This window comes from Ptychodera flava, chromosome 16 (assembly GCF_041260155.1).
Source record: "Ptychodera flava strain L36383 chromosome 16, AS_Pfla_20210202, whole genome shotgun sequence".
Classification (NCBI taxonomy): domain Eukaryota; kingdom Metazoa; phylum Hemichordata; class Enteropneusta; family Ptychoderidae; genus Ptychodera; species Ptychodera flava.
The window spans coordinates 6,582,441-6,610,414 of record NC_091943.1 but is presented as its reverse complement, the minus strand read 5'-3'; the positions used below and the strand labels follow the sequence as shown (position 1 = coordinate 6,610,414).

At 37.9% G+C, this 27,974-nt stretch overlaps 1 protein-coding gene across 2 annotated transcripts; it reads right to left on the bottom strand.

Annotated features, from left to right (window-relative positions):
• Window positions 1-27,799, bottom strand: LOC139152647 (cyclin-D-binding Myb-like transcription factor 1). Of its 2 annotated transcripts, none has more exons than XM_070725906.1 (15): window positions 27,675-27,799; window positions 22,704-22,944; window positions 18,903-18,979; window positions 18,333-18,447; window positions 17,303-17,381; window positions 16,458-16,600; window positions 15,245-15,321; window positions 10,802-10,904; window positions 9,715-9,790; window positions 8,747-8,883; window positions 5,163-5,322; window positions 4,146-4,229; window positions 3,456-3,527; window positions 1,549-1,634; window positions 1-1,100 (listed from the first exon to the last, which is right to left on the bottom strand). In XM_070725906.1, the coding sequence occupies exons 2-15, from the start codon at window positions 22,822-22,824 to the stop codon at window positions 688-690; spliced, it is 1,743 nt and encodes a 580-aa protein (XP_070582007.1). In that variant the 5' UTR covers window positions 22,825-22,944; window positions 27,675-27,799; the 3' UTR covers window positions 1-687. The 2 variants fall into 2 exon arrangements, with proteins under 2 accessions (XP_070582007.1, XP_070582009.1); XM_070725908.1 differs by having other exon boundaries at window positions 27,660-27,771.
• Between the last annotated feature and the right edge of the window lie 175 nt (window positions 27,800-27,974).

Sequence of the window (27,974 nt, the reverse complement as noted above, 5' to 3'; positions counted from 1 at the left end):
TTCTATTCAAGCATATAATTGAACTTTTATTCCGACGTGCCATCTAGCAGGTCATTTATACGATTAAAAGCCTCCATAGGTAAGTAAACTTTAAATATTCGAAAGGTTGGTGAGAAACCAGTTTTAGCTTCCAATATGTTATTCAATGTCAGTGGAAAATTTGTGGAAATAAGTTAATTCACTGTCATGTGGATTACTTTGGTTATCCACAGTCTGCAAGGAAATTTGTACCAGAGTTTGAGTTTTCTGACATGCAGACATTCTTGTTTAACGTTAAATTAGCATTTGAAAGATACATGCATGATAAAAACTTTTTCATACTCCTATGGAAGTGTAAAGTGAGGTGAGGAGTTAGTGTCAGAAAATGTTGTCCCTCTCAAGGAAAAAAGTTAAAAAAGACATGAAGTTGTTTTGAGCACATTCTGACTAATAAAAACCAAATATGAGCTAAAAAGTAAAAAAGTGATGGAATTACAGCTGATCAAAGATTTCCATGAAATATTTTCATGTACTTGATGATGACATCAACTATTTCAATCTACAGCCAGTACAAAATCCAAGTTTTCCATCACCTCTTTTGTCATCTGTTTTGATTGTTTTAAATCGGTACATGATATCCACTATATGTTCTTCCAGCTAGAAGTAGAAGTCCCATTTTATGTCGTGTTTTTTTGAGTATATCTAATGTCATGACAGGTCTGGCTTTCTGAACATAAACCGTTTAGACTTCTTTTTGTGTTTCCCTTTTCTCTTCCTCTTTGTGTTCAGCTCTGCCTGTGGATTGTCATTCACGTGCTCATCTTTAACAATGGCATCATTGGAACCTGATGGCCGTGTGTCATTCACTTTTTCAGCTTCAATTGCTGCTTTGCCGGAAACCAACGGTGTTGAATCACTCTCAGATTCTTCTCCGACCACAGAATGCTTTGAACCTGTTGATGGACTGTCAAGTGATGAAGTCTGTTCTTCAGACTCAGAGTCAGCGGAGTCACGTTCATAAAACTCTGTAGAATTTCCGGAAGGAGCCGTTCTTCTCCGTTTTCCTTCAGCTTCATCAACCAGAACTGGAAGAACATGGTCATGGAGCTCTGTCAGAATGTCTGTGAAAAGGGAACATAAACAGGAATCCAGTGTTGTGAGAGGTTTTCACTCACCTATGAATTGTGTGAGAGATATAGTGTTGCTTTGAACAAAAGACCATGAAATCTTGGCAGCAGGATTCTGTGTTGGAATACCGTAAAAACCCTATCAATTCAACCAGCAAAAATGATTATGATTCTAAATAGTTGAAAAATACAACATTCTGTGTTTGTCTTTTAAAAGATGATATCACTTTTTGTTAATGGTTAATTTTCATTCAAAAATAAAGACGTAAAAATACAAACAAAAGAAACACCAGGTCATCATCCAACCATCTATATAACTTGACAAATTACAGAATTGTCTGTGTCAGATCTAGAGTCAGAGTAAAAAGGATACTACACACAGTTAAAAGTGAAATCTTGCCATTTTTCAAAATGCCCTGACGTACTATGTCATACAACTCACCCTCCAGTGGTTTCAGTTGGATTCTTTGCACCCAGCGTGTTTTCAGAAGATACCATTTCCTCTGTAGATGCTGAGGAGTGGGACTACTAATGAATCATAAATAAATGACATGAATTAGAAAATATTTTATTATAATTTTTCATAATATACTACTGCTGGATAAAGTGAAGAAATTTGAGCGAGAAACAATACACTTAGTAACAACTTTGATTGTAACACACCTGATCAAAAATCTGTCATGATTGGTTGATCCACGGTCATGGCATATGTGCCATTTGGGCACTGATACATGCAAACTGTCACTTAACATTTAACAGTTTTGGAAACTGTTTACTGATTATTAACAGCTCAAACATCTGTTACTTATGTAAGTTTTAAAGTGCCATCTGCACATGTGTACATTTTAGAACATGTGAGACAAAAAGTAAATGACGGTGTCGTCTGTGACTGCCATGAGTGATAGCACAGAGGCATTGCTCTATTATTCAGTGAGAGAAGTTGATGAGTTGTGTTACAAAACACATTGACTAGCGTACTTATTGTCCCTTGAGGCTGATAGTCACTCAGAACAGTGTGTTTCCCTTGGCCTACATCATTATCAAACAAACTGTTTGAGGGAGACTCTCAGGCCCTTTGGGAAAAAATGCATGTAGTTTATACCCTCATTGCTAGTAAATATGGGTATACTGCAAACCACGAAATTTTAGCTTTGGTTGTTGTACTATTGCAATACTTGCAAAACGTAATCGTAAGTAAAGGGATCAAAGAGTGCAGGCAAAGTCTGCTACATTACTGTGCAAATTATAATTACGGTAGTATATATTGAAAATGACATTCCTTAGGCAAATACAGCATTCTGTGCTTTAAGAAGCGTATCACTCTTTTATATTAATGGGAGTTGGTGATGTGCATTTGAGTTGGGGAGTGCTTGTCGTATTTAGAGCACTGGTAATCCCTTGCTTGTATAGATTTCATACTCTCTTACCTTCTTCAACACTTTCCCTTTCTACAGTTACAAAAGGAGACGGGCAATTTTACACTTTATTAAAAGTTGAGGTTTCATGCTGTGAACCTGATGTCATTTCTGACTCCTTAAGTCTGTCAAACTAGTGAATACATGTACATCTTTTCTCAGAAGGGTGCATTATACATTAGATCTAGACGACTGACAGACGCTTGAAATTAGTTCCAGAGACATGTTGAAACAGCTGTCATGCATTTTCCTAAATGTGATAACCCCTGCCCAATGTTAACAAAAATATCTACATTATGGTAATTTATGCCTTGAAATTGAAAGACTTAATGTTTGGTCAAACTTTCAAGCCAATTTTCAGCCGTTCTCTTTCAAAGTTAAGAATAACAAGCGACCTAGCGGCCGATATAGCTCCGCAGTGTTTATGTAGAGAATAACTATTTTTGACACATGTTGATGAAGAAGGTGGAAATCTTTGATAGCTCAATGCAGTGGCCAGAAAAAAGTGGCTAAAATAGCTGCAAAAATACACAATTGAAGATTTCATCATACTTTGAATATATCACATTGGATCATCCCTAAGAACATGTCAACCAAAGCTATCTGATGAGTAGTTTTTGGAGAAAAATTGGGGGGGTGGGGGGGGTGTCACTGTGCAAATTTAGGTACTACAGAAACAAAATAACTCAATATTTAATATTTGAAATTCAAAATGGCTGCCATCTCTGTGTTATCTCTAAAGGTAAAACATAACATTCCTGATTTTCACAAAACTAAGCCGGTGAAAATTTTATTTAACATATAACCTTCAAGCTTCAAAATGAGCCCCAACAGGGGGGTAGGCCAAGATAATATTGCAAAAGTTTGAGTCAAACCAATTTGTCCCTTAACTGAAGTGCATACTACGGGTACCGGGTACTACCTTAAGACTTACTTGGGGAAATGCTGATGTAACTCTTCCCAGTCAATGTCTTTCTCAGCCCAGAGGTCTGGGATCTCATATAATCTGAAAGAGATGGGACCACAATAAAGAGTGCAACAACTGTTTGAAATCAATTGGAAATCAAATGAGGACAAAGACTGGCACTTATCAGTATACACATGATCTTACACTTGACACTTCAGAATTTTCTGTATTATGTTATATTATCCATTATTACTGTAAAAGAAATGTAAGTTTTTCTCATTTTCACTTCCTATGTACTGGTATCTTGCCAATATGTGAACAACATACATATATATGACGTGTGGATTTTCACAGACAATTGTTGTCTTTATATTAAAAAACGAGTTTATGGAAGATACATTTACATTTGATGAAGAGATTTGAAATCTGTGGCCATCCAGTTATTCTACTTTTCCACAATGTGATCTGATAAAAATTGTACATTTCAACAAAACATTTGTGCTACGCTGGTTTTGGATGCCTTGAAGCAATGTGGCCTTTGCAAGAAAACGCCATCAAATTTTCATCAGAATTTACTCACCTTGACCTCTTCACCCCTATTTCCCTGTTAACAAGGCCACAATCACATTTGATAACAGTGGGTTTGGGCCAAACCATTGTGGTCAAAGGGCCACATGTAAACTGTATGATGAAACAATACAACATCATAGCACTCACCTGTGTATTAATTTGATATTATCTTCAATATTCCAGTTATCTGTCACGTTGTTGTCAGACGCCCTCCAGATTACATAACTATTCCTAAATCAAAGATGATGCGATAACTGAAAGCTGTGTTGGCAGTATAAGGATGGTCATGATTATGATTTAATATTTGGTACTAAATATTGCATCATTGCAACAACTTCCCTTTCTGTTGGCTGAAAGCGTGAACACATTTTTGTCCGGTTTTCACCTTTGAAAATTATTACAGCTCAGATCCCCTGTCTTAACATTGATGGTAACAAAGTCCTTCTTTCGACATTCTCTGGAAATAATTTCCCTGAGGTTTTGTTGAATGTTTCTGATGATATTTGTTTTTGCATGTAAATAATGGATGATAGAACAGTGATGTTATTTGGAATGACCCTATTAAATGTGTTTAATACAGAAAGTAAACAGAAAACAACAATTGCCTAAAGAGTTGATTTTATATCTTTTTGTTTGAAGGCATCTGTTTGGATGAATATTTGTTACAGTGCGTTTCACCTGGGTACCGCAACTCAGCGTATGAGACGGACACGATCCACGTACAAAACAAATGATGAGCTTGGGTATCACAGACACATTTGAAAGTCACCGACTCATTGATTAATTACAGTAAAACAGCATGGGGCAGCTGCTCATCTAGACAGAGAGATACACTTGATTTACAATTTGTGGCTTTTTAGTTAGTTTCTGTTGAGAACTTCACCTCTTGAACTCTTGGCTAAAATTGTACAAGAAAAAGTTACACTGTAGATCAAATACAGTCAACTGTTTATCTCTCAGTCCAGACAGTGGCTGCCCCATGCTGGTTTACTGTAATTAATCAACAAGTTGGTGGCTTTCAAATGTGTCCGTGATACCCGAGCCAATCGTGTGTTTTGTATGTGGATTGTGTCAATCTCATACGCGGAGTTGCGGTACCTAAGTGAAAGAGACTGTATCTAATGATACAGATTAAAACAGGGTAACTATATTTGAAATACAAACCATTCCTGTCGGCACTGAGTGGCAGTTCTGGTCGGAATTTTCTTGGATATTTCCTTCCATGGAATGTTGCTGTGAATGCCCTGAAGGTCATCGACACAAAGCGCCTCCTTGACAGAAGTCTTCAACTGTTCAAGTTCTTCAGATGACCATGGGCCAGTCACTAAAAGGTGAGTAAAAAGGACATAGCTGGAAATATCACTTGCTGTCAGATTTGAAAGAACATCTGTAAGCACCTAAACATACTTTTAACATTTTGGTAAAAAGAAATATGAATGATTGAGGAACGTGAGCGTGTATCATTGGTAACAAGCCATTATAATTAGATTAGAAGACTAAAACAATACAACTCATTGTCACAGGTACTGCCCCGGATCTTGACCAGTGTTACACAGAATAACACAGGTAAAAAATCTGTATTAGCCCTGTTCCACTGGAACTTTTTTTAGTACGAACAGACTAATCTGTTCAAAACCATGCACACTCTACTGTTCCTACAGTAATTCTGCAGAAAATGGTGACACAACAATGTGATACTGCTGCAGTAAAATAAAATAATTGAAGGAATGACTGATGGAATTTTGTATGGTGAAAGCTTTAGTTATTCCAAATAACCCTATATGGTGTCCGGACCAGCTGACCCTATCCCCACAGTCCGCAAGTAGTGAACCTGTAGGCGATGTGATCAATTGACCGCTGAGCTTAGCACAGTTACTGGTTATGCAGCAGAGTTGTGACTATATGTAAGACTCATTCATAATGGTTGTCATACAATACATTCCTTCATCACATAACACTAAGCACAGTTACTTCGGGGCCACTGTAAACTTGATAACTACTGTTTGTTGGACTATGTCAACAATCAACAACACACATCTGACTGTTTACGTCAAGAGTTTGAAGTTTGAAAGCATCAATGAGTGGGGATATTTGATGCTGTAAGACGTAGAACCCCAAGACGTAGACACTGATATGTAGGCACTGACAGCGTGGTTTGGGTCGAAATTATACTGTTCCTCGAAAAACACTTGTATCCGATTATGTCAAACAAAGAAAACTTTCATTGGAGATATTTAAATATATTTTGAATAGGTGAATCTTATTGCGTCTTGCTTCCAGCATTAGATGAGGTAAATGTAATGAAATGTTTATCACAGATAGATCATTGTACATTTATTCAACAAAATTAACTATAAGGTGGTGGGTTTTGGTAAATATGTATGGCTGCAACTTCTTAAAAGTGTTCTTGTCTCTTATCTTAGATGAAGCTGATCATGGACACTGCTGAGCAGCGTTTTTTGAATATCATGAAAACTAATTTACAGAAATTATTATATACTGTAAAGAAATAAATAATCCCTGACATGAGTTCTGTTGCCTGTTGACAGTACCTCAAGCCTGCTTTGTAGGTTCAAACAAACATCATAACTGACTGCACTGTAAATTCTCTGCATGAACTGAGTAAATATACATGTATTACGATAGGTGATTGCTACGTGCATGATCTCGGCACAATAACTCTGGGGATTTTCCAATCACAGATGACCACTACTCCCATGCTCTGAATTATTGTGAACAAATCATTGTCAATGACATAGTCCCCACTTGTAAAAGGAGTATTAGTCTTGATGGGGCAGGGAAATGTGGTCATTAAAAAGTATCGCTGGAGTGTATAAGTTCACATCTATGGGCACATAGGTTTATGTCATTTTCCCCAATTTATAACAAGAGGCATGTCTAAGTTATGGTTCTAAATCGGGAAAAAAGATCAGACCTCTAGCTGTGTTGGCCAGCCAAGAAATACATATGTGCATAATAAATGAGGTACGAGATGTGAAATCTGAAGGTCTAATATCCTATCAAAATTGAAGCTTATAGAACTTGTGGTTACTGAGTTATGCATATATATGTATAATCAATGTCTAAGGTCATCAAGGTCACGTGACATTTTGAGAAAAAATTGTATTGCTAAGTTATCCCTATATACCAAAAATCAGACCTCTAGCTCTATTGGCTCGCTCAAAATTAGATATGCGCATAATTGATGAGGTACAATATGTGGCGTCATAAGGTGTCCCATCATACCATATATGAAAGGTTTGGCACTTGTGGTTACTGAGTTGTGGACAAATATGTATATTTGAGGTCAAAGGTCACCAAGGTCACATGACATTTTGAAAAAAAATTGTATTGCTAAGTTATCCCTATATACCAAAAATCAGACCTCTAGCTCTATTGGCTGGCTCAAAATTAGATATGTGCATAATTAATGAGGTACAATATGTGGCGTCATAAGCTGTCCCATCATACCATACAATAAGAAGGGTGTAGCACTTGTGGTTACTGAGCTATGGACAAATATGTATATTTGAGGTCCAAGATCACCGAGGTCACGTGACATTTTGTCAAAAAAATTGTATTGCAAAGTTATCCCTATATACCAAAAATCAGACCTTTACCGATTGGCTTGCTCAAAATTAGATATGTGCATAATGAATGAGGTACAATATGTGGCGTCATACGCTGTCCCATCATACCATACAATAAGAAGGGTGTAGCACTTGTGGTTACTGAGCTATGGACAAATATGTATATTTGAGGTCAAAGGTCACCAAGGTCATGTGACATTTTGTCAAAAAAATTGTATTGCTAAATCATCCCTATATACCAAAAATCAGACCTCTAGCTCGATTGGCTTGCTCAAAATTAGATATGTGCATAATTAATGAGGTACAATATGTGGCGTCATAAGCTGTCCCATCATACCATATATGAAGGGTGTAGCACTTGTGGTTACTGAGTTATGGACAAATATATATATTTGAGGTCAAAGGTCACCAAGGTCACGTGACATTTTGTCAAAATATCTGAGATATCTGCGTGAACGGATGGACTCACGGACGGACATGACCCAATCTATAAGCCCCCTGGACTTCATCCATGGGGACTAAAAACTGTGTCACTGCATCCTTTTTGCAATATGAATACGATGAGAAACTAAATTTTTATTTTTCTTGGCCTTATACATGGGAGTCTATGGACTGCCTTATACATGGGAGTCTATGGACTGCCTTATACATGGGAGTCTATGGTCTGCCTTATACATGGGAGTCTATGGAGAATGCCTTATACATAGGAGTCTATGGAGATGAAAACTAAAAAGTCCTCTAACACGGCCAAATTTGATCGCATTGTGAAACAAATTGACGTGCATCTGTATGGGGTAGGGTACTATCCTTGTGCAAAGTTTGAAAGAAATTGACCTGGGCATGTCTGAGATATCTGCGTGAACGGACGGACGCACGGACGGACGCACACACGGACGGACATGACCAAACCTATAAGTCCCCCCGGACGGTGTACGTGGGGAATAATTATGCCTAATATGCTCATGAAATAATATGCCAATATAATACAGGCAGTTCTTGACATTCCGTCAATTTGACTAATACATCACTGTGTTCATATTTGTGAGGCAACTTATATGAATCAAACTTATTTTTTAAAGTTTCTGTTGACGAACTTTTGACAAATAATATTCTTCAAAGGTTTCAACTTCCTTATGGTCAACAGTTGTTATGGCATACCTCTCCCTGGTTTTAAATCTCCAAATTTCTTTGACAAAGAGTTCCTGTTACGGTTCATCTTCACACCAATCCGAGCCCAGTTTCTTCCGTATTTCTCGTGCAATTTCATCAGTGATTCCATTTCTTCATCTGAGAATCTGTGAACAATGAATCAGGGATGGTGGTACGAACTCTTGTGTAGTTTGACTGTACACATGTCAATGGTGAATTTGCTTTCAAAAATCCTGTATTAAACTGGAAATCAGGTTCAAAGTATTCACAACACCTTATATGCCGCCTGATGAAAATGTGTGACATACTCAAAGTCATTGTCAACTTAACCCTTTGAGTGCTGCCGTTGAGTGCTGTAATTTTTCCCACCAAACTTTTAGTGCAACATTTGATCAATTTTTATTAATTTTCCTGTGTTTTTTTTAATAATTTTGGACCCAATGGATATCACATTTCATTGGCTACAGCTTTCTATCAAAATTTTCGCAAAAATCTGAAAAAAAATGACTGGGGGTATAGTTTATAAGGGCGACAAAAATTAACTTTGGCGCTCAAAGGGTTAATAGAAAAGTATGTGGATTCTGGAGCAGTAATATTACTCTTGAAACTACTGGAAATTCATTGAGTGATGATTTGAGTCAATAAACTATGACCTTGCTGATGACAGATAGGTTTGGCAGCCATCTTTGATTTTACATTCTCTGGTGTCTGTACATGAACCCATATGAATACTTCCATTGTGAAGGCACTCCATGAATATGACAGAGAATCGAAGTTGATTTTATTGGCGCCAAAGAAATCCCTTTTGTGTCTAAAACATGTTTGTGAATATGTGATGAGAAAATGCATGCATGGTTGGTACCTACACTGATGTCAGTACAATGGATGTGTGAAATCATCTGCACTTGGTAAGTATTTTCCGCTAAGATAGGACTTCTATCACATGACACATTCCAAGCTTGTATATTATAACTTACTTTCCACTGCGACTGTCACCAAAGAGTCTTGCAGCCCTATCACATATATACATTGGTGGTCTAAATATTCCCTTGCCTGCAAGGTAAAAGCAGAGTGTCCAAGTGTATCACAAAGAAAACTGATTATCATATTAACTTTACAATTCAAATTCAAATGCTACTAGTTCAAGTTCAAGTAACCAAGTCTCTCACTGTAATGTTGCACAAAGGTAGAATGCGCCTTGGGGACAGATATTCGGATTCGCAAACTTCTACAATTCTTTTCAGATCTACAACTTGTGGGGGTTCATTTTAAAGCTATTGATGTGAAAAAACTTTTCACTGTCTTAGTTTTTCAAAAATTGAAAGTTTGTATTTTTCCCCATAGAGTACATAACAGGGATGCGGCCATTTTGAATTTCAAATATCAATAAATCTTGGGTAATTTGTGTTTCTGGTACCGTAATTTGCATGGTGATCCCCGATTTTAATTCTTGATTTTGAAAGAGAATGGTTGAAATATTCTTAGAGGAAAGTTTGAGCAAAAGTTTAAGTTTTTCACTTTTGAGGCGCATACTGCCACAAAGGAAAGAGATACATGTCGCAATGTTACTTGAAAACTGTCACCATTCCTTGTTATCCTGACAACATGTTGAACAAAGTATATTTAAATGGAGAACACTACTATAATCACAGTATTTAAAGGGACAAAGTCACCCATTTTTTCCTGAGTTTTGTTTGATCCCAGTTTTAGACACGATACGTGAAACCATTGCAAAAATTAATTATAATGGTCATGACCATTAATTCATTTTCACTATAGTTTCATTTAATTTGTCTAAAACCGGGTTTGAATATATGCATGGTCACCCATTCATTCAGTATCTTTCACCATGTCAAACAATATAAGTAGTATCTCTTGTCAAGCAAAATTCAGGAAAAAACAGGCGACTTTGTCGCTTTAATACTGTCTTTTTAACAACAACATATCACACCCACATGTCTATCACAACTTATAAAATTCAAAAATGGCAAATGTAAGTTTCAACGGAGACAATGGGTATCATTGTTAAGCACCCTCAATGTCATTCTGCACAATATCACTTACATATAGCATATCGGAAATCTTTTTGGTTGATGTCCTTCCATGCTTCGTCTCGCACATCACCGTCTGCTGCAAACAGCTCTGCTAACTTATTAATACCATGTTCCTGACAATTATAACAAATATAGATTGAATGAACACATACTGTGTATTTTTCTGACTGAAGTGGCCACAACTATCATGGTGAATTCATTCAGGGTACATGAATGTAATAGAAAAGATAACCTTGGGAAAAAGACTGATACGACAAGTGGTAAAGTAAATAAAGATCTCCTGAGCTTGAGGACATAGGAACTTGTTTGACAAAAGTAAATAAGTTGATGTCTTACATGTATTGTCCTGGAGGATCAGAAATTTTAACATAGTGGGTATTTTGTCAATGGCAGTACCCCTGTATTTCTACAGGATCTTCCTTGTCATGTTACTGTGCTGTGCGTCCCATGGTACGGCATTGCGATCATATTAGGGGAACACACAAATAATACCAGATTTCCAAACTATTTACCTATCATTGCATACCTTCTTGAAAGCACTGATTGACCAGACCTAAAAACCACTACATACTTTAGTGAAACCACTGAGAGACCTGACAAATAACCCATAACAAACCATAGTGAACCCACTGATAGACCTGACAAAAAACCCACCACAAACCTTAGAGAAACCAATGATAGACCTGACAAAAAACCCACCACAAACCTTAGAGAAACCACTGATAGACCTGACTAAAACCCGTAACAAACCATAGTGAAACCACTGATAGACCTGACAAAAAACCCACCACAAACCTTAGAGAAACCACTGATAGACCTGACCAAAAACCCACTACAAACCTTAGAGAAACCACTGATAGACCTGACAAAAAACCCACCACAAACCTTAGTGAAACCACTGATAGACCTGACAAAAAACCCACCACAAACCTTAGAGAAACCACTGATAGACCTGACAAAAAACCCGTAACAAACCATAGTGAAACCACTGATAGACCTGACTAAAACCCATAACCAACCTTAGAGAAACCACTGATAGACCTGACCAAAAACCCACCACAAACCTTAGAGAAACCACTGATACCCTGACAAAAAACCCGTAACAAACCATAGTGAAACCATTGATAGACCTGACTAAAACCCATAACAAACCTTAGAGAAACCACTGATAGACCTGACCAAAAACCCACCACAAACCTTAGAGAAACCACTGATAGACCTGACTAAAAACCCGTAACAAACCATAGTGAAACCACAGATAGACCTGACAAAAAACCCACCACAAACCTTAGAGAAACCACTGATAGACCTGACAAAAAACCCATAACAAACCTTAGAGAAACCACTGATAGACCTGACTAAAACCCGTAACAAACCATAGTGAAACCACTGATAGACCTGACAAAAAACCCACCACAAACCTTAGAGAAACCACTGATAGACCTGACCAAAAACCCACTACAAACCTTAGTGAAACCACTGATAGACCTGACAAAAAACCCACCACAAACCTTAGTGAAACCACTGATAGACCTGACTAAAACCCGTAACAAACCATAGTGAAACCACAGATAGACCTGACAAAAAAAACCACCACAAACCTTAGTGAAACCACTGATAGACCTGACAAAAAACCCACCACAAACCTTAGAGAAACCACTGATAGACCTGACAAAAAACCCATAACAAACCTTAGAGAAACCACTGATAGACCTGACTAAAACCCGTAACAAACCATAGTGAAACCACTGATAGACCTGACAAAAAACCCACCACAAACCTTAGAGAAACCACTGATAGACCTGACAAAAAACCCACCACAAACCTTAGAGAAACCACTGATAGACCTGACTAAAAACCCGTAACAAACCATAGTGAAACCACTGATAGACCTGACAAAAACACCACCACAAACCTTAGTGAAACCACTGATAGACCTGACAAAAAACCCACCACAAACCTTAGAGAAACCACTGATAGACCTGACAAAAAACCCACCACAAACCTTAGAGAAACCACTGATAGACCTGACTAAAACCCGTAACAAACCATAGTGAAACCACTGATAGACCTGACAAAAAACCCACCACAAACCTTAGAGAAACCACTGATAGACCTGACAAAAAACCCACCACAAACCATAGTGAAACCACTGATAGACCTGACAAAAAACCCACCACAAACCTTAGTGAAACCACTGATAGACCTGACAAAAAACCCACCACAAACCTTAGAGAAACCACTGATAGACCTGACAAAAAACCCACCACAAACCTTAGAGAAACCACTGATAGACCTGACTAAAACCCGTAACAAACCATAGTGAAACCACTGATAGACCTGACAAAAAACCCACCACAAACCTTAGAGAAACCAATGATAGACCTGACTAAAACCCGTAACAAACCTTAGTGAAACCACTGATAGACCTGACTAAAAACCGTAACAAACCATAGTGAAACCACTGCTAGACCTGACTAAAACCCATAACAAACCTTAGAGAAACCACTGATAGACCTGACCAAAAACCCACTACAAACCTTAGAGAAACCACTGATAGACCTGACAAAAAACCCACCACAAACCTTAGAGAAACCACTGATAGACCTGACTAAAACCCGTAACAAACCATAGTGAAACCACTGATAGACCTGACAAAAAACCCACCACGAACCTTAGAGAAACCACTGATAGACCTGACAAAAAACCCACCACAAACCTTAGAGAAACCACTGATAGACCTGACAAAAAACCACCCACAAACCTTAGAGAAACCACTGATAGACCTGACCAAAAACCCACTACAAACCTTAGTGGAACCACTGACAGACCTGACCAAAAACCCACTACATACTTTAGTACCAGATATGAACTGAAAATGCTCACGTGTATGACTATATATTGCAGTTTCATGTAAATTTAAACATTTGCCACATGTTTGCAACTTCATTGAAAGTATTATGTTCAACATAATGAACAATATTCACCGCCGATTAATTCTAAAAGGTCATGAAGTATACAAATATGTAATTAGCTGAAATGAAAATATTAAAGTTCTTTGACTGCTGTCATTGTATAACCACTTTATATAGCAAGTGTAATTACGTTTGGCCAAGTCCTTCAAGCCATATATGCCGAACTGTGAAAGCTCATTAGATATGCAAATTATAAATCAGCTGACATGAAAAAGTGAAATGACTTTCAATATTGTTTTAACCTGGTATAATCATCAATGTACATGGTATGTTTTGCCAACTTTGATCAAGTGAATCTCAGAGGAAGATAATCGAAAATGCAAATTAGGAATTGGCTGAAGAAAAATTGCTTAATGACTTTCAATAATGCTGTATCATAGTATCTTTAATGTGTATAGCAAGTTTCATCAACTTTGGTCCAGTCAATTCAGATATATATCCCTAATTAGCAAAGTTCATTAAATATGTAAATTTGGAATTGGTTGAAGTAAAAATGCTTAACGATTTTTAATAATTGTTGTATCATAGTGTCTTCAATATATGTAGCAAGTTTTGTCAACTTTGGTCAAGTCAATTCAGATATCCCTGATTAGGAAAGTCCATTAAATATGCAAATTAGGAATTGGCTGAAGAGAAAATGCGTAATGGCTTTCAATAATATTGTATTATAGTGTCTTTAATGTACATACAAGTTTCATCAATTTTGATCCATTCAATTCAGATATATATCCCTAATTATGAAGTAAAAATGCTTAATGACTTTCAGGAATGTTGTATCATAGTAGCTTCAATACATGTAGCAAGTTTCATCAACAATTGTCCAGTCAATTCAAATACATATCCCTAATTTAGCAAAGTTCATTAAATATGCAAACTGGGAATTGGTGAAGTTAAAATGCTTAACGACTTTCAATAATGTTAAATCATAGTATCTTCAATATACATACCAAGTTTGGTCAATTTTGATCCAGTCAAATCAGATATATATCCCTGATTAGGAAAGTTCATCAAATATGCAAATTAGCAACTATCTTTCATGTCACCCCTTAATGCTTCCCACTGCTGATATATCTTGGTGTGATCAACATTTGTAGCAAATCTCATCAAATTGTGTGCAGTCGTTTTTAATGTATATCTGTTTTTTTCTAAAATCATTAATTATGCAAATGAGCAAAAAGTATGCAAGCCAGACCCAACAAAAACTAATCAGTTCTTGCCTTGCAAACTCAATCTATGTACCAGATTTGATTCTGATCTGATCAGCCGTTTTTGAGATATTGGACCAACAGACAGACAGACAAACAGACAGACACACAGACAGACAGACATCGCTGCGACATATGCTCACGTGTGTTAACACGTGAGTAAAAAACTACTGATAGACCAAAAACCAAGTACATACTTTAGTGAAACTACTGATAGACCTGACCTAAAACCCACTTCAAATTCAAGTATTACATGTGTACACATTGCAGTACCTGGCAGTACTCTTTCACATTATTAACAAGTAGCTGATCTTCTTCATAACTGAATCTTCCAAAATGGACAGGAATTCCTGCAGAAAAAAAATTACACTGAACATAAAATGGCATGCATGTGACAGTGCAGAAACTTGTTGTTTGAGAAAGTAGCCTGACTTAAACCATAATTTCATCCTGAATTCAATTGTGGAGTGAATCAATATCTCTGCGTTTAAAAAACCTTTGATTGCTGTAATTTTTCCCCAAAGAATTTCAGTGTAACATTCTACCAAATTTTTATGAATTTCTCTTTAATTATTTAATAATTTTGGACAAAATGGACACAACTTTTCATAGGCTACAATTTTTTTGACCAAAATTTTGGGAAAAATCAGGAAAAAATTGTCTCAATGTGAAAAAAGTTGTATTCTATAAAGGAGCAAAAATTGACTTCAGCACTCAAAGAGTTAATAGAGTAGTACCAGTATCATGTGATGGACACTTTTTGTAGACAAATGTAGAGAACTACCTCTAGGAGTCGATGAAAGCTGTATCTGGTTCACATAGGTGTTGTTCATGCATACTTATAAATGCTGTAATACACATTGCAACTAAATGTTTGATATTTTGACGATGACAATTAAATTACGGTAGAAAATATCAAATTGATGACTGAACTTTCATTACTATTTAATTAAAAGTTTCAAGAGAGTAAAAGAAATGTCATCTTTAAGACAGACGACAAATTTGGAATCTTCAGCTTTATTCACAAATTAAAACCATCTATTAGTACAGATAGCTCAGCTCGGCAAAGATGCAGTAAAACATGTCTGAACCAAACACCACAATGACTGGACAAGTTTAGTTTAGAGAGGAGTTGGCCTTATAGCTGTATAGTTTATATTGTTTTCATGGGAATGGGACTTGGATAGCTATTCAGTATAGATAGTGTTTTGGTTTAAACGGGGTTAATACTACAGGTTTTGCTATGGTTTTTTTATTTTTCAAAAAACATCTACTTTGGAAAATAGACCATAAGAATGATAAGGAAATTCTTTGTTCCAATGGAGCAGTGCCTGCTTCATAAGTTTAACACACTGGAGTGGCTATGCATAATCATATCTGACAGCAAGCCAGTCTTCCTTTTCCCGTCTTCAACATCAATGGAGGTTTAGGCTGGACACACTGGATATTTTTCGAAGATGTGAACACATCACAAACCATCACTTACCTTGTAGTCTCAGCTGATCAAGTTTTTCACCTTTAGCTGAAGACAGCCCAAGTGTTTTATGAACAATCTCTGCATTCTCTATGTCTTCCTCGGTCAAGGTACCGTCTTTGCTGGGTCGACTTGATATGCACTGGGTTGAAGTTCTATACGCAGACATTACACAAATAAAAACATTATAATTTTCCCCTGAATTGTGCAAAGTCTTCTCAATGGAGATCTGGATTTAGACTAACAGAAATCAGATACATAAAAAGATATTGTCCAAGATTCAGGTTTTGGATGAAGGAAAGAACAAGACAAGAGGTATCTACAAATGAAAATGGAAGGAATTAGCATTACATTTCTGGTTGTATTAAAATGAACATCATGCTATCGATATGATTGCCATGAAATTTCTTAGGTACAAAGGCAAACAAATTACTGACTTCATCAACATACTTTCTCATATAAGCCAACTTATTAGGACTATCTGCCTAACTGCCATGGACAGCTAAATTTTCAATTCCAGGCTGGGCAGGTGAAATTTCATGGTTTGCAGCTCAAAGGACAGGTATACGTAATTGCTAATTTTTGGTTCGTTGATAGTAGCAGTGATTTATACTGGTTATACTTGAGATCATTATCAGGGCAGGTATTATTACACCCATGCAGGCAACTTCTCAAATTACCTGCCAGAATGCCATGTTATTATTGGCCATGAATTCATAACACATTAATCACCCCTATTTTAACATGTAGAGGTCCATCTTTGCCATACATTAGTTATGATTGAGCCAGAACACTTTGGCAAAATAGGTGGTTAAGGACTGCAATTTGAAATTTGGATATTTTATCTGCTATCTTACATTATTTTTTTCTTGCTGGTGTAGTATAACATCTTGGCTTTTGCATAGACTTCTTCCTGACTGCGTTGGATTCCAACACCTTGCAATAAAGTAAGAATGATACATGAACACATTTTGGGTTTGACCTGACAACACCCATTTCAAGGGGAACACAGAAATAATACCAGATTTCCAAACTATTTACCTATCATTGCATACCTTCTTGAAACCACTGATTGACCAGACCTAAAAACCACTACATACATACAGAACATACCCATAGGTCAGCATTATGCCTAACCTCATGAATGACATATGAAAATGTTTTTTCAGGACAATGAAGCTTTAACATAAATGTCATAAATTATTGTTCAATCACAGCTGTCACTGAAGTGGTAACACAAAGTTTTGACGAAAAATTTTACAGAAAAGAATTCAGAAATATGAAAGCAAAAGTAAGTCCAAGTCTGACCACAAACTCTAGTAGTGTTGAATTCATTATGATAAGGTGTCTCTGAGTATTTCTATGGCGTTAGTGAAAGACAGATTTGCTAACACTGACATGATGTGATTTGAAATCACAAAGCTTGAAGAGCCAGTAGCTGTAAATTTTGATGACATTTTTCACTAATTTTGTTTTGTAAGTCAATTGCAAGGTCTTGTTCTAACATAGTCTAGACTCTAGATTTTCTCTAGGGCCTATGGTTCTACTCCCCAAAACATGTAAAAACATCAACTATTTACCTTTTCAATACAGCATCTATACCGATATGTGTTAAATGCACTGGTATTGTTTACATTAGAATTCTAGTCCCGACCAGAATTCACTTGTCAACAATAACAGCACAGTCTACACATGTACAGGCTGAGTTAGCAAGCAGAATACTGTGTATCTCAACATGGTTTGGGGAGTTGAACAAAAACTGAGATTGACATACACTGTACGAAACAAAAATAGTGGAAAAGAAAATAATCAAAAGTTACAGCTGCTGGTACTGTAGGGAAGTAAGGTTGTAACATAATATTTCTCACAGGGTTTACACAAACTCACTGATTCGTTCTTGAAAGAGAGTTTTAAAATCAGGACAGATTTGTAGAACTTTTTGCTGTTCTTCCTCTGACCGTTCATCAAAAGCAAAGATTCTACCGACTCTTATTTTCGTATCCTGTGAAGAAGAAATAAAACTCACTCAGAAAAACGTGCATTTCCATGTAAAAGATTTTTATGTGTATGGAGTTACAAAACAGCAATCAGTTTCTTGTACCCCTGTAATGTACAAGAAATTATCTGCACTGTTTATCCGGGCAAAACAATGTAGAATTGTTTTAATGAAAGCATTACTTACTTTATGCATGCAAAGTGCTATTAGCATATTTTGGATAGAACACTGATGCTCTTGAAACTCCTTCAATATTTGGGTATACATGTTTTACGCTGGTATGAACAGTGTCAGGGAAAACTTCAGAAAGTTGTTTTGGGAAACAAAAAAGAAAGCTTTTTGTAAATTACAAATTAGAGATTATCATTATAAATGATGGATCATAAAATCAGCATATCACTGAATCACTGCTGTCATTGACGGGTAGTATCTTACAATGCTATCACATTACCAGTACTTACATTGCAATACTTGGCCAAATTTTGTTGCAAAATTCTCTCTTCTTCTGTTGTCCATTCTTCCAATTTTGCTGTCAGCTCTGGTAAAGCAAAGCAAAGATGAAATAAAGAAATGTGCGTACAGTGTTTTTGTTAACAGTGGTTTGCTAGTAAATTTTACGAGGAATTCTCTTTCTTTTGACTAAGGGTCTCTTCAGAGTACCAAACTCCTGCAATCTTGATTTTTGAAAGATGCCCAGGTAGAAGAAATTTTATGAGTTCTTCACCATTTCCCCACATTCACCTACTTTGCTAAAAACATATTTTACATGTATATTGTTGTCCTTTATGTTCTAGAGAAAAATGCAGTCTAAGATTTGGGTACATTTTTGGCTTTCCTTTCGCCCTTGCCCATAAATTAATGTTAATGGTCAGCGTGTCGTCCGTTATTTCTATATTATATTACCATGCCCTGCCCGTTGCATTTTGATTGGTCGAGCTGAACCACATGACTGACCACAAATACACAGTAATGGTTTGTTTACATGCCCGTGAATATGAATAATAAGATTAACAACTCAAAGTGTCGTAACTTTACAGCTCAAACGTAAATCATAATCAATCACAAAATAAAATGGAGCACTTGTAGGTCAAGTTGAGATACTTTTTTCTGAAAACATCTCCGGATTTGCCAATTTTTACAGTGCGCGTGACAGTGCGTCGCGTATTGTTCAGTTTCTGGGGCCGAGTTGTCGTTCGCTCCGGAAATTTTCGCAAATTTTGACGGTTTTCTCGGGTTCGCTGATAATATAATGGAAATAACAGACTTTCCTCTCTGTGCTCTCGCTGTCGCTCGTAACGTTCGTAAATTACGAACAAAAATGAAAATTTACGAAAAAAAATACATGCCCGATCGGCCATTTACGAACAATTTTGTTATTTTTGAAGCCTGATTTTCGGTCAAGATTATGAATTCCGGGGAAATACTGTCATATCTCGTCTTTCAAAAACTACTCTGCCCCTATCATCGGCGCATCGACAACCGTAATAGCTTTGGACTTTGACCTGTGATAACATGAGCATGCGCGAAAAGGTTTCAAGATCCCCGGGTCGTGTACTCAGATACTGGTGTGCCATGCATTATACGGTAGTTTCGAGATACCCAAACACTCACATGCTGTCAACTTTCTGAATGGACGCGGGTGAAGCGGATCGAGGGAAGTGGGCAGTTACAAATGCTTCAGATAGATAGTATCTTCAGCTGGGAAAGAAAGTTGGGCATAAAAACGGCACCTGATATGAAAAAATTGGAAACAATGAAACCGCCGAGAAGAGATCAAGACAGTCAGCCTGAAAGACAGTCGAACTGCAGTCCGGACCGCGCATGGGTGAACGATGTACCGTACCGCAAAGTGTTTGTCCACAGGGGCTCGTAAGTGGCTATTGAAGTCAATATTACAGCGTTTTTCTTTCTTTTTCAATGTTACAAATAAACAAGCTGAATAGCACAAAACTTGTGTAGCTGTCTTTTGTGTAGCTTGTATTGACATGTATAGTGCGCCCTCAATGAGGAATGTGATCATATTTAAATACGACCTTTAGTTCCGTGACCTCTAGCCAATTCCTCTGGCCATGCCTACTGGCCATGCGTACAGACGTCGCTGTGTTTACTGTACTAATATAGCGAGGGCAGGGCAGGAAGTAGGCATGGCTAGAGCCGGGCCTAGAGGTCACGGAACTAAAGGTCACATTTACGAGGACGCACTATACATGCCAATACACGCTACACAAAAGACAGCTACACTAGTGTTGTGCTCTTCAGCTGGATTATTATTTGTAACATTGAAAAAGAAAGAAAAACGCTGTAATATTGACTTAAATAGGCACTTATGAGGCCCTGTGGTTTGTCTGTGCATGGAGGTGGAAACGAGCCGGAAATCTTAGTTGTCATAGATTTGTCATTTGACGATCTGCAGATTGAATTTTTTTCAGTGCACTTGCCAATTTTAATAGGTTTCCTTCAAAATATTTTACAAGAAACTGTCCCAGCAAATGTTTTGAATACTGATAGTTTTCATTGATGATCCAAAGACAATGCTGTGCACAGTCCCATGACGAAAACGTTTATCCAGACAAAAAATAAATGACGATCATCTGCAGCGTTTTAAAAGTATAACTGTCTCTAAGAAAACATTAGCAGGATCACCAGTCTCAGTTTGCGTACTCAAATTTGCTGTTATAATGAGACAAAATTTGTGCGAAACCACAGACTGCCAAATGTTCTGATCAGTGGTTGTTTTAAAAGAATTTTAGAGATGAACATGGCATAATGACTGCAGCTTCCAAGAGGCACCACCTAACACCCATGGATGACATGCATACTTTCAAAGTAACAGAGCTTTCCAAATACGAAAAACAGGGCAGAGATTTTCTAGCATCTAAAACTTGTGCAAACACTGATAATATTAATGACCACTTCATGTATTAATATATATAATCATCAAGCACTGACTACACACACAAAGGGAGTTACGATTTGTGTCTCAATATACTTGAAAAGTTATGTTGTGTAATAAAGATCGATTAATTGAATGACATTCATGGGCCGGTTGACCAAAATGACACACTTTATTAAAACAAGGAAGAAATTTCAATGTTACAAGCATTCATGACCCATGATGTACTGTGTTATTCAATGGATCTTTTGAAAATGCGTATCAAAATATGAGTGTTCATTGTCAAAAAAAACTAAAAAGGAATTTTTCACTTTCCTTTATCTATAATGAAATCATTCATCATTTCTATACCCTTAACATCATTTATTGAGTACCAGAAGTGCTTGTTGAAAATTGGCGGGCTCAGCATTACATAATTTGTGCTTACTAATTTATTTTGAACCAAATTCGTAAATTTACTAACAATTTTGAAAGGCCAGGGAGAGCACAGGCCTCTGACCATCGCGGGCTCGAGCAAAGCCAAATTAACGGGCTCGGCAAGCCTCGCCCGTTAATTTTTGGCTTTCCTCTCGCCCTTGCCCACAAATAAACGTTAATGGTCAGCGCGTCGCCCGTTATTTCTATAGTAGGTGTTGATCAAATTGGCAATAGATTATGCTGTTAAAATGTGAACAAAGACAACAAGAAGGACAACAACACAACCAAACACAAAAACAGCAACAATCATCATCATCATCATCATCATCATCATCATCAACATCAGTGAACTACACACCTGTAGAGGAGTAAGAGCGCACATGAGCATTTTCACATTGTTGTCCAAAAGACAGGCATTTTATGGTAAACATCAGAAACTGTCAATCAAACTTGAATTCATCTGTAATTTTACCATAATACTATAGGTCTAATAGCCACATTAGTACCACCTTTAAGGTAGAACGCACCTGGTGGACAGACATTCAGACTCTCAAACTTTTACAATTCTCTTCTGATATACCACATGTGGGGGTTCATTTTAAAGGGCTTGGTGAAAGAAAACTTTTCACCAGCTTAGTTTTTGGAAATTCGAAAATTTTTATTTTTCTCCATAGAGTTAACACAGGGATGGCGGCCATTTTGAATTTCGAAAATCGGTAAATCTTGGGTAATTTGTTTCTCTAGTACCAAAATTTGCACGGTGACCCCCTATTTTTATTCTTGATTTTGAAAGAGAACGATTGAAAGATTCATTGAGGAAAGTTAGAGCAAAAGTTTAAGTCTTTCACTTTTGAGGTGCATATTACCTTAATGCATGATTACTGTACCGTTTCTCCCATGCATTGCATATAGCTTTATTGAAAGTAGTGTTTCCTTAAAATGTTATGTTCACCTGTTGGCAGTTGAGAGTTAGAGCCTTCATTGCTTTCCTCAGGTCTTCCACCAAGATCCTCAATCACATCAAACTCTCTCTTTTTGCGGTGTTTTTTCTTCTTTTTATGGAATATTTCCATGGTAATGATATAGAATGACAACCCACAAATGGTACTTATCACTGTGGATTTTGCTGCACAGACTATGTGATGTTTGAAATGTTCTTGAACACCGCAAAACCCTTTCCAGATAGGTGACTTCTGCAAAGAAGGAAAAAACTTTATTGTGGAATCAAGACTGTGAAATTTGCAAGAAGTAACTTTTAGTAAAGTTGCCATCGATCTTGGAATATGATCTATGCGATATTCTGTGTTTTCTTTTCTCAGCAAACCAGCACCATATTATGGACTACACTCAGTGTGACAGTTTTGGGACAGGGTAGTGAAATTTGCCCAGAGCCGTTTCATAAATGACGAGCACTACAAAATCTCATTACCATACCTTTTGAAACTTTATTGTGTTTATCCTCCAACTGTTAACAGGACGGAAGTGGTATTTAGGGGGTTAAAGTTGCCAAATTGTTGACCCATGTTCAGTGCGTTGTAATCAGACTGCTATCGCAGTAATCGAACTTCGTATTTGGAATGTGATTATAGGGGCGAAATAGGTGACGCTGCTGTCCAAAAACAGGACAGCAGCGTCACCTGACTTGAAATGCTGTCACATGACTTGTAAAACGCTATCAATACAGAGCGAAGAGAGTACAACGAACAGCACATTGTCATTAAATGTCTGGAAACCGAGGTCGTCCGAAAACTGTCACTCGGCGGTGGTTAATTCGCATATCAATAAATACAATTGTTATGGTAATGAGTTTCTATTATTTACCAAAAATCAAAGAGCAGCGACCACCACTCTGGGGAGAACACTGAATTTTGCACGTTTTGCTGCAGTGCGATCCTTGAGCAGTGATCTGTCTAACACTAACAGGTTTAATAACGATGCCTAAAACATGATGATATGGGTGGGGTGGGGGGGGGGGAATCCAAACTTAACTGACTTAAAATGACAAACACAAACCTGGTCCTACTAATTACTGCCCGTCACTGCCCGTCAGGAAATTAGCCTTCCAATTACTGTAATCAGTCGATATTTCAATATCAAAGACCACTACTCTTTGTAAAAACAAACAAAATTATATTCTCAGATCCGAAAAACGTTGATTTTCGAACGAGTGGCAATGCTTTAACAGTGTGATCGTGCATGATGCATCACCACTGGCCATACATACATGTACACTCAGTGTGACAGTTTTCGGACAGGGTAGTGAATTTCGCCCAAAGCCGTTTCATAAATGACGACCAGTACGAAATCTTATTACCATACCTTTCGAGACTTTATTGTGTTTATCCTCAAACTGTTAACATGACGGAAGTGGTATTTAGGGGGTCAAAGTTGCAAAATGTTTGACCCCCTGTTGAGTGCGTAGTAATCAAACTGCTATCGCAGTAATCGGACGTCGTACTTGGAATGTGATTATAGGGGCTAAATATTGATATTTTGAAACTTAAAACCCTCGACTTTCAATTTTGATGTGTTTAGAAAACTGTTTGTAAAAATTTCGTGATAAATTAGTTACGTTCAATCCATGGACGACGCAACTATATTTCAACGTGTATGGTGCTTACATATCGGACGTGGGCTGTCTCTGTGTGTTGCTTTCGAAACCTTGTATTGTACAGTGTGTTAACTTTACCAAGTTTGTAGCCTGAACTAGCTTCTACCGAAAAAAAAAAACTATCCAAAACAAGACAGCAGTGTCACCTGACTTAATATGCGGTAACATGACTTACAAAACGCTATCAATACAAAGCGAAGTGAGTACAACGAACAGCATGTCATTAAACGTCTGAAAACTGAGGTCGTCCAAAAACTGTCACACTGAGTGTACTGCCCGTCGATGTCCGACCACTGTCCGTCATGAAATTTACCTTCCAATTACTGTAATCAGTTGATATCTCATATCAAAAACATTACTTACTATAGAACCAAACAAAATTGTCGTCCCACACCCAACAACGTTGATTTGCGAATGAGTGGCAACACTGATCGTATTCGATGTCCGAACACTGCCCATCATCACTGCCTGTCGAGTCGAGAACTTAGCGCTCCAATATTCACGTTAGTTCTGAGACAGAACTCGGGCATTTGGAGTAAAACAGACTCTTATTTTGTAGCTTTCTATTATATTAGTGGTCTTTGGTATTGATATATCGACTGATTACAGTAATTGGAAGGTTAATTTCCTGACGGGCAGTCGGTCGACGGGCAGTAATTAGTAGGACCGAACAGAAACCTTCAAATGGAATATATATATATATATAGACAGAGGTGAAACTGCCGAATGCTATATTTGTAATTAGGGACAATTGACAGTAATCAAGCTAGGAGACATTTCCTGGTCGTCGATGTTAAGTTCTTGATTGGTTCTCTTATTCGCAGATATCTGCTCGGCGAATTTCATTTTCGAATGCTGCGTACGCTTATTTACGTACGGCCTATACGGTACACTGTACCACAGGGACGCGTTATATTCCCAGCTGTGTCATGCGCACGCTGCAACCTCTTGCGAATTTGGTTACTATGAATAGTTGTACACACACTCCTACTCATAAGAAATCCAAGGGTGGACACCGAACAAGACCGTTTGGGAAAATCTACATTGTAACGGGTTATATGCCAACAAAACCAATAGTTATGGCCATTTCTTACGTCAAATAAATAATTTTTCCGGTAACATTACCAAATAGTGCGTTTGTCATTTGAAACGGAGTGTAATTTCGCTGCTTGAACGAAGGGAAAACTGCTCTGTATGCAAATTACAGGTCGCGATGTCACAATAGATTTCTCGAGTGCTGATTGGCTATGAAGTGCCGGCTTTCCTATGACGTAAGTATGTGCAAATACAAACATTGCAAACGACGTCTCAGTGTTTCAACCCGGAAGTGTGGATCTCGCACAGTTTTCGACTGTTTCATGGCATTAAAGTAAGACATATGCGTACAACTAATTAAACCTAGTGCCTGTCTAACAATATGCGAAGTGTGGAATATCTTTTGGGTCATTTTTTTCATATTTCAGTGATTTTTACTAAGGTTCGAGCGCGAGTCGTACGTGGTAACGTACAGACCGTACGCGTTCCGATGAACCACGCACCAGCTGTCCAATGACAGTTTCCGTTTGAAATGATTGACGTACAGAGCAGTTTTCTTTCAGGTGTCCGGTTTGTGTCCACCCTTGGTGTTTTATATAAGAACAGTGGCAAAGCACTTAATCTTGAAAATACTATTTTTACAATCAGACGGAAATATAAATATTCATTAATAATTGATATGTTATTGTGAACAAGCAAACACGGAAAAGAAATGTTGTAAAAGATCGAGTCATAATGTTCGAAAATGGGTACTCAAAGTACCAACATTCGTCATTCGAAAGATAACGCGTCCCTGTGCACTGTACAGTAGTGGTAAATGGCGACCCCATTGGCAAAGCGCGAGATAGGCTGGGTGAACGTTCGCGTTCGCGTCTGACGTAAACACAACCTTAGTCGCGCTTCGCTCTATGGGTAATCACATAGAGAGACAGGAGACACTACATAGGTTTTTGTGATCAGTTTATTGATTTCCATTTTCACAGATCACGGTTCGAGCGCCTGTGGTCCTGTTGACCTGCTCCAAACTGTCGTCCTGGTATGCAAGTTCTATAGAAAAGAATGTTGGCATTTGTAACTCTGAGAAGCACCACAGTCGCTTGAGAGTTATTCAGCTCTGGGACTATTCGCCCCATAGACGAGTATACAGAAGCGAGAAATACCCCAAGTCAGGAAATGAAATGGCTATTTCGTATAGGGATTGTGCCACCATGTCATCTTCGACGTTCGATTTTACCGTAAAAAGTAGCAAGTTCATCTATCATGTAACCGTCGACCGTTCCCTATCATTCTCAAAATTCATACCTGGTACTTGATTTGCTTCACAAACGCTCGTTTCGTGTGATTTTTGGCCGAATTCGACGGACACGTCGCTAAAACATAAGCGTGAGCAACATTCCGTTCACCTTACAGTGGACGTTGGGCACCTCCACTTTACTGACGTTAGCGCCGCGTACCCATGAGGGGTGACTGGAAGGTTGTTCATGCCTTATGTTTTGGCGACGTGTCTTCTGAACTGGGCCGAAAATCACACGAAAATTCATACCTGATACTTCATCTGCTTACAAAATGCTCATTTCCTGTGATTTTCGGCCGAGTTCGAGAGACACCTGGCCAAAACATAAGCGTGAGCAACATTCCAGTCATCCCTCATGGGTAGGCGGCGCCAACGTCAGTAAAGTGGAGGTACCCAAGAGGTGACCGGAATGTTGCTCACCCCCAGGTTTTGGCGAGGTGTCCGTCGAATTCGGCCGAAAATCACACGAAACAAGCGTTTTTGAATCAGATAAAGTATCAGGTATGAACTTTTAGAATGATAGGGAACTATCGACGGTTGCATGATAGATGAACTTGCTAATTTTCACAGTGAAATCGGACACGGAATGTTACATGGCGCGGTTTTTATAGCCATTCTGTTTCCTGACTTGGGGTATTTCTCGCTTCTGTATACTCGTCTATGGGGCGAATAGTCCCAGAGCTGAATAACTCTCAAGCGACTGTGGAAGCACAGGTGTTCATGATCATGTACTGCATGCCACTGCACTATAGATTCAGGGCTGCGACAATAAGAACAACATGGCGGAGAAGGGGACATGTCCGTTGCATCTCGTCCGCTGTTGTCAACATTGCAACGTCAAAAAGCTCACCGCGTAATTACTGCAACATGCATATCGCATTCCCACACACTGACACAGTGTAATTTAGGTGGGAAGGTCTTGTGAACATCAAATCAGCAATGCACAACTAAACAGATAGCTCAATTACCTTCCTTCCACTTACCTGTATCTTCTAACGTAAAGCGTTGCTATCAATTGTCTGGCATTAAAGTATAAAACACAGATATTCAACAGCGACAACTCACATGCTGCTGTATATTTCAAATTTCCGGTTTACGAAGGTCAAAGTTCAAAACATATGCAAGAGAAGCGCCCTCTGTAGCATTTCTGCTGTTTCTTATCTTTTGAGCAGTATGAAGCACACAGGGAATCTACTGGTATTATGTTTGAAGATTGTAAAACGTATCGCCCTGTCCGAGTTAGTAAAGGTAGCCACAATCTTGTAATGCACTTTGAAATCAAT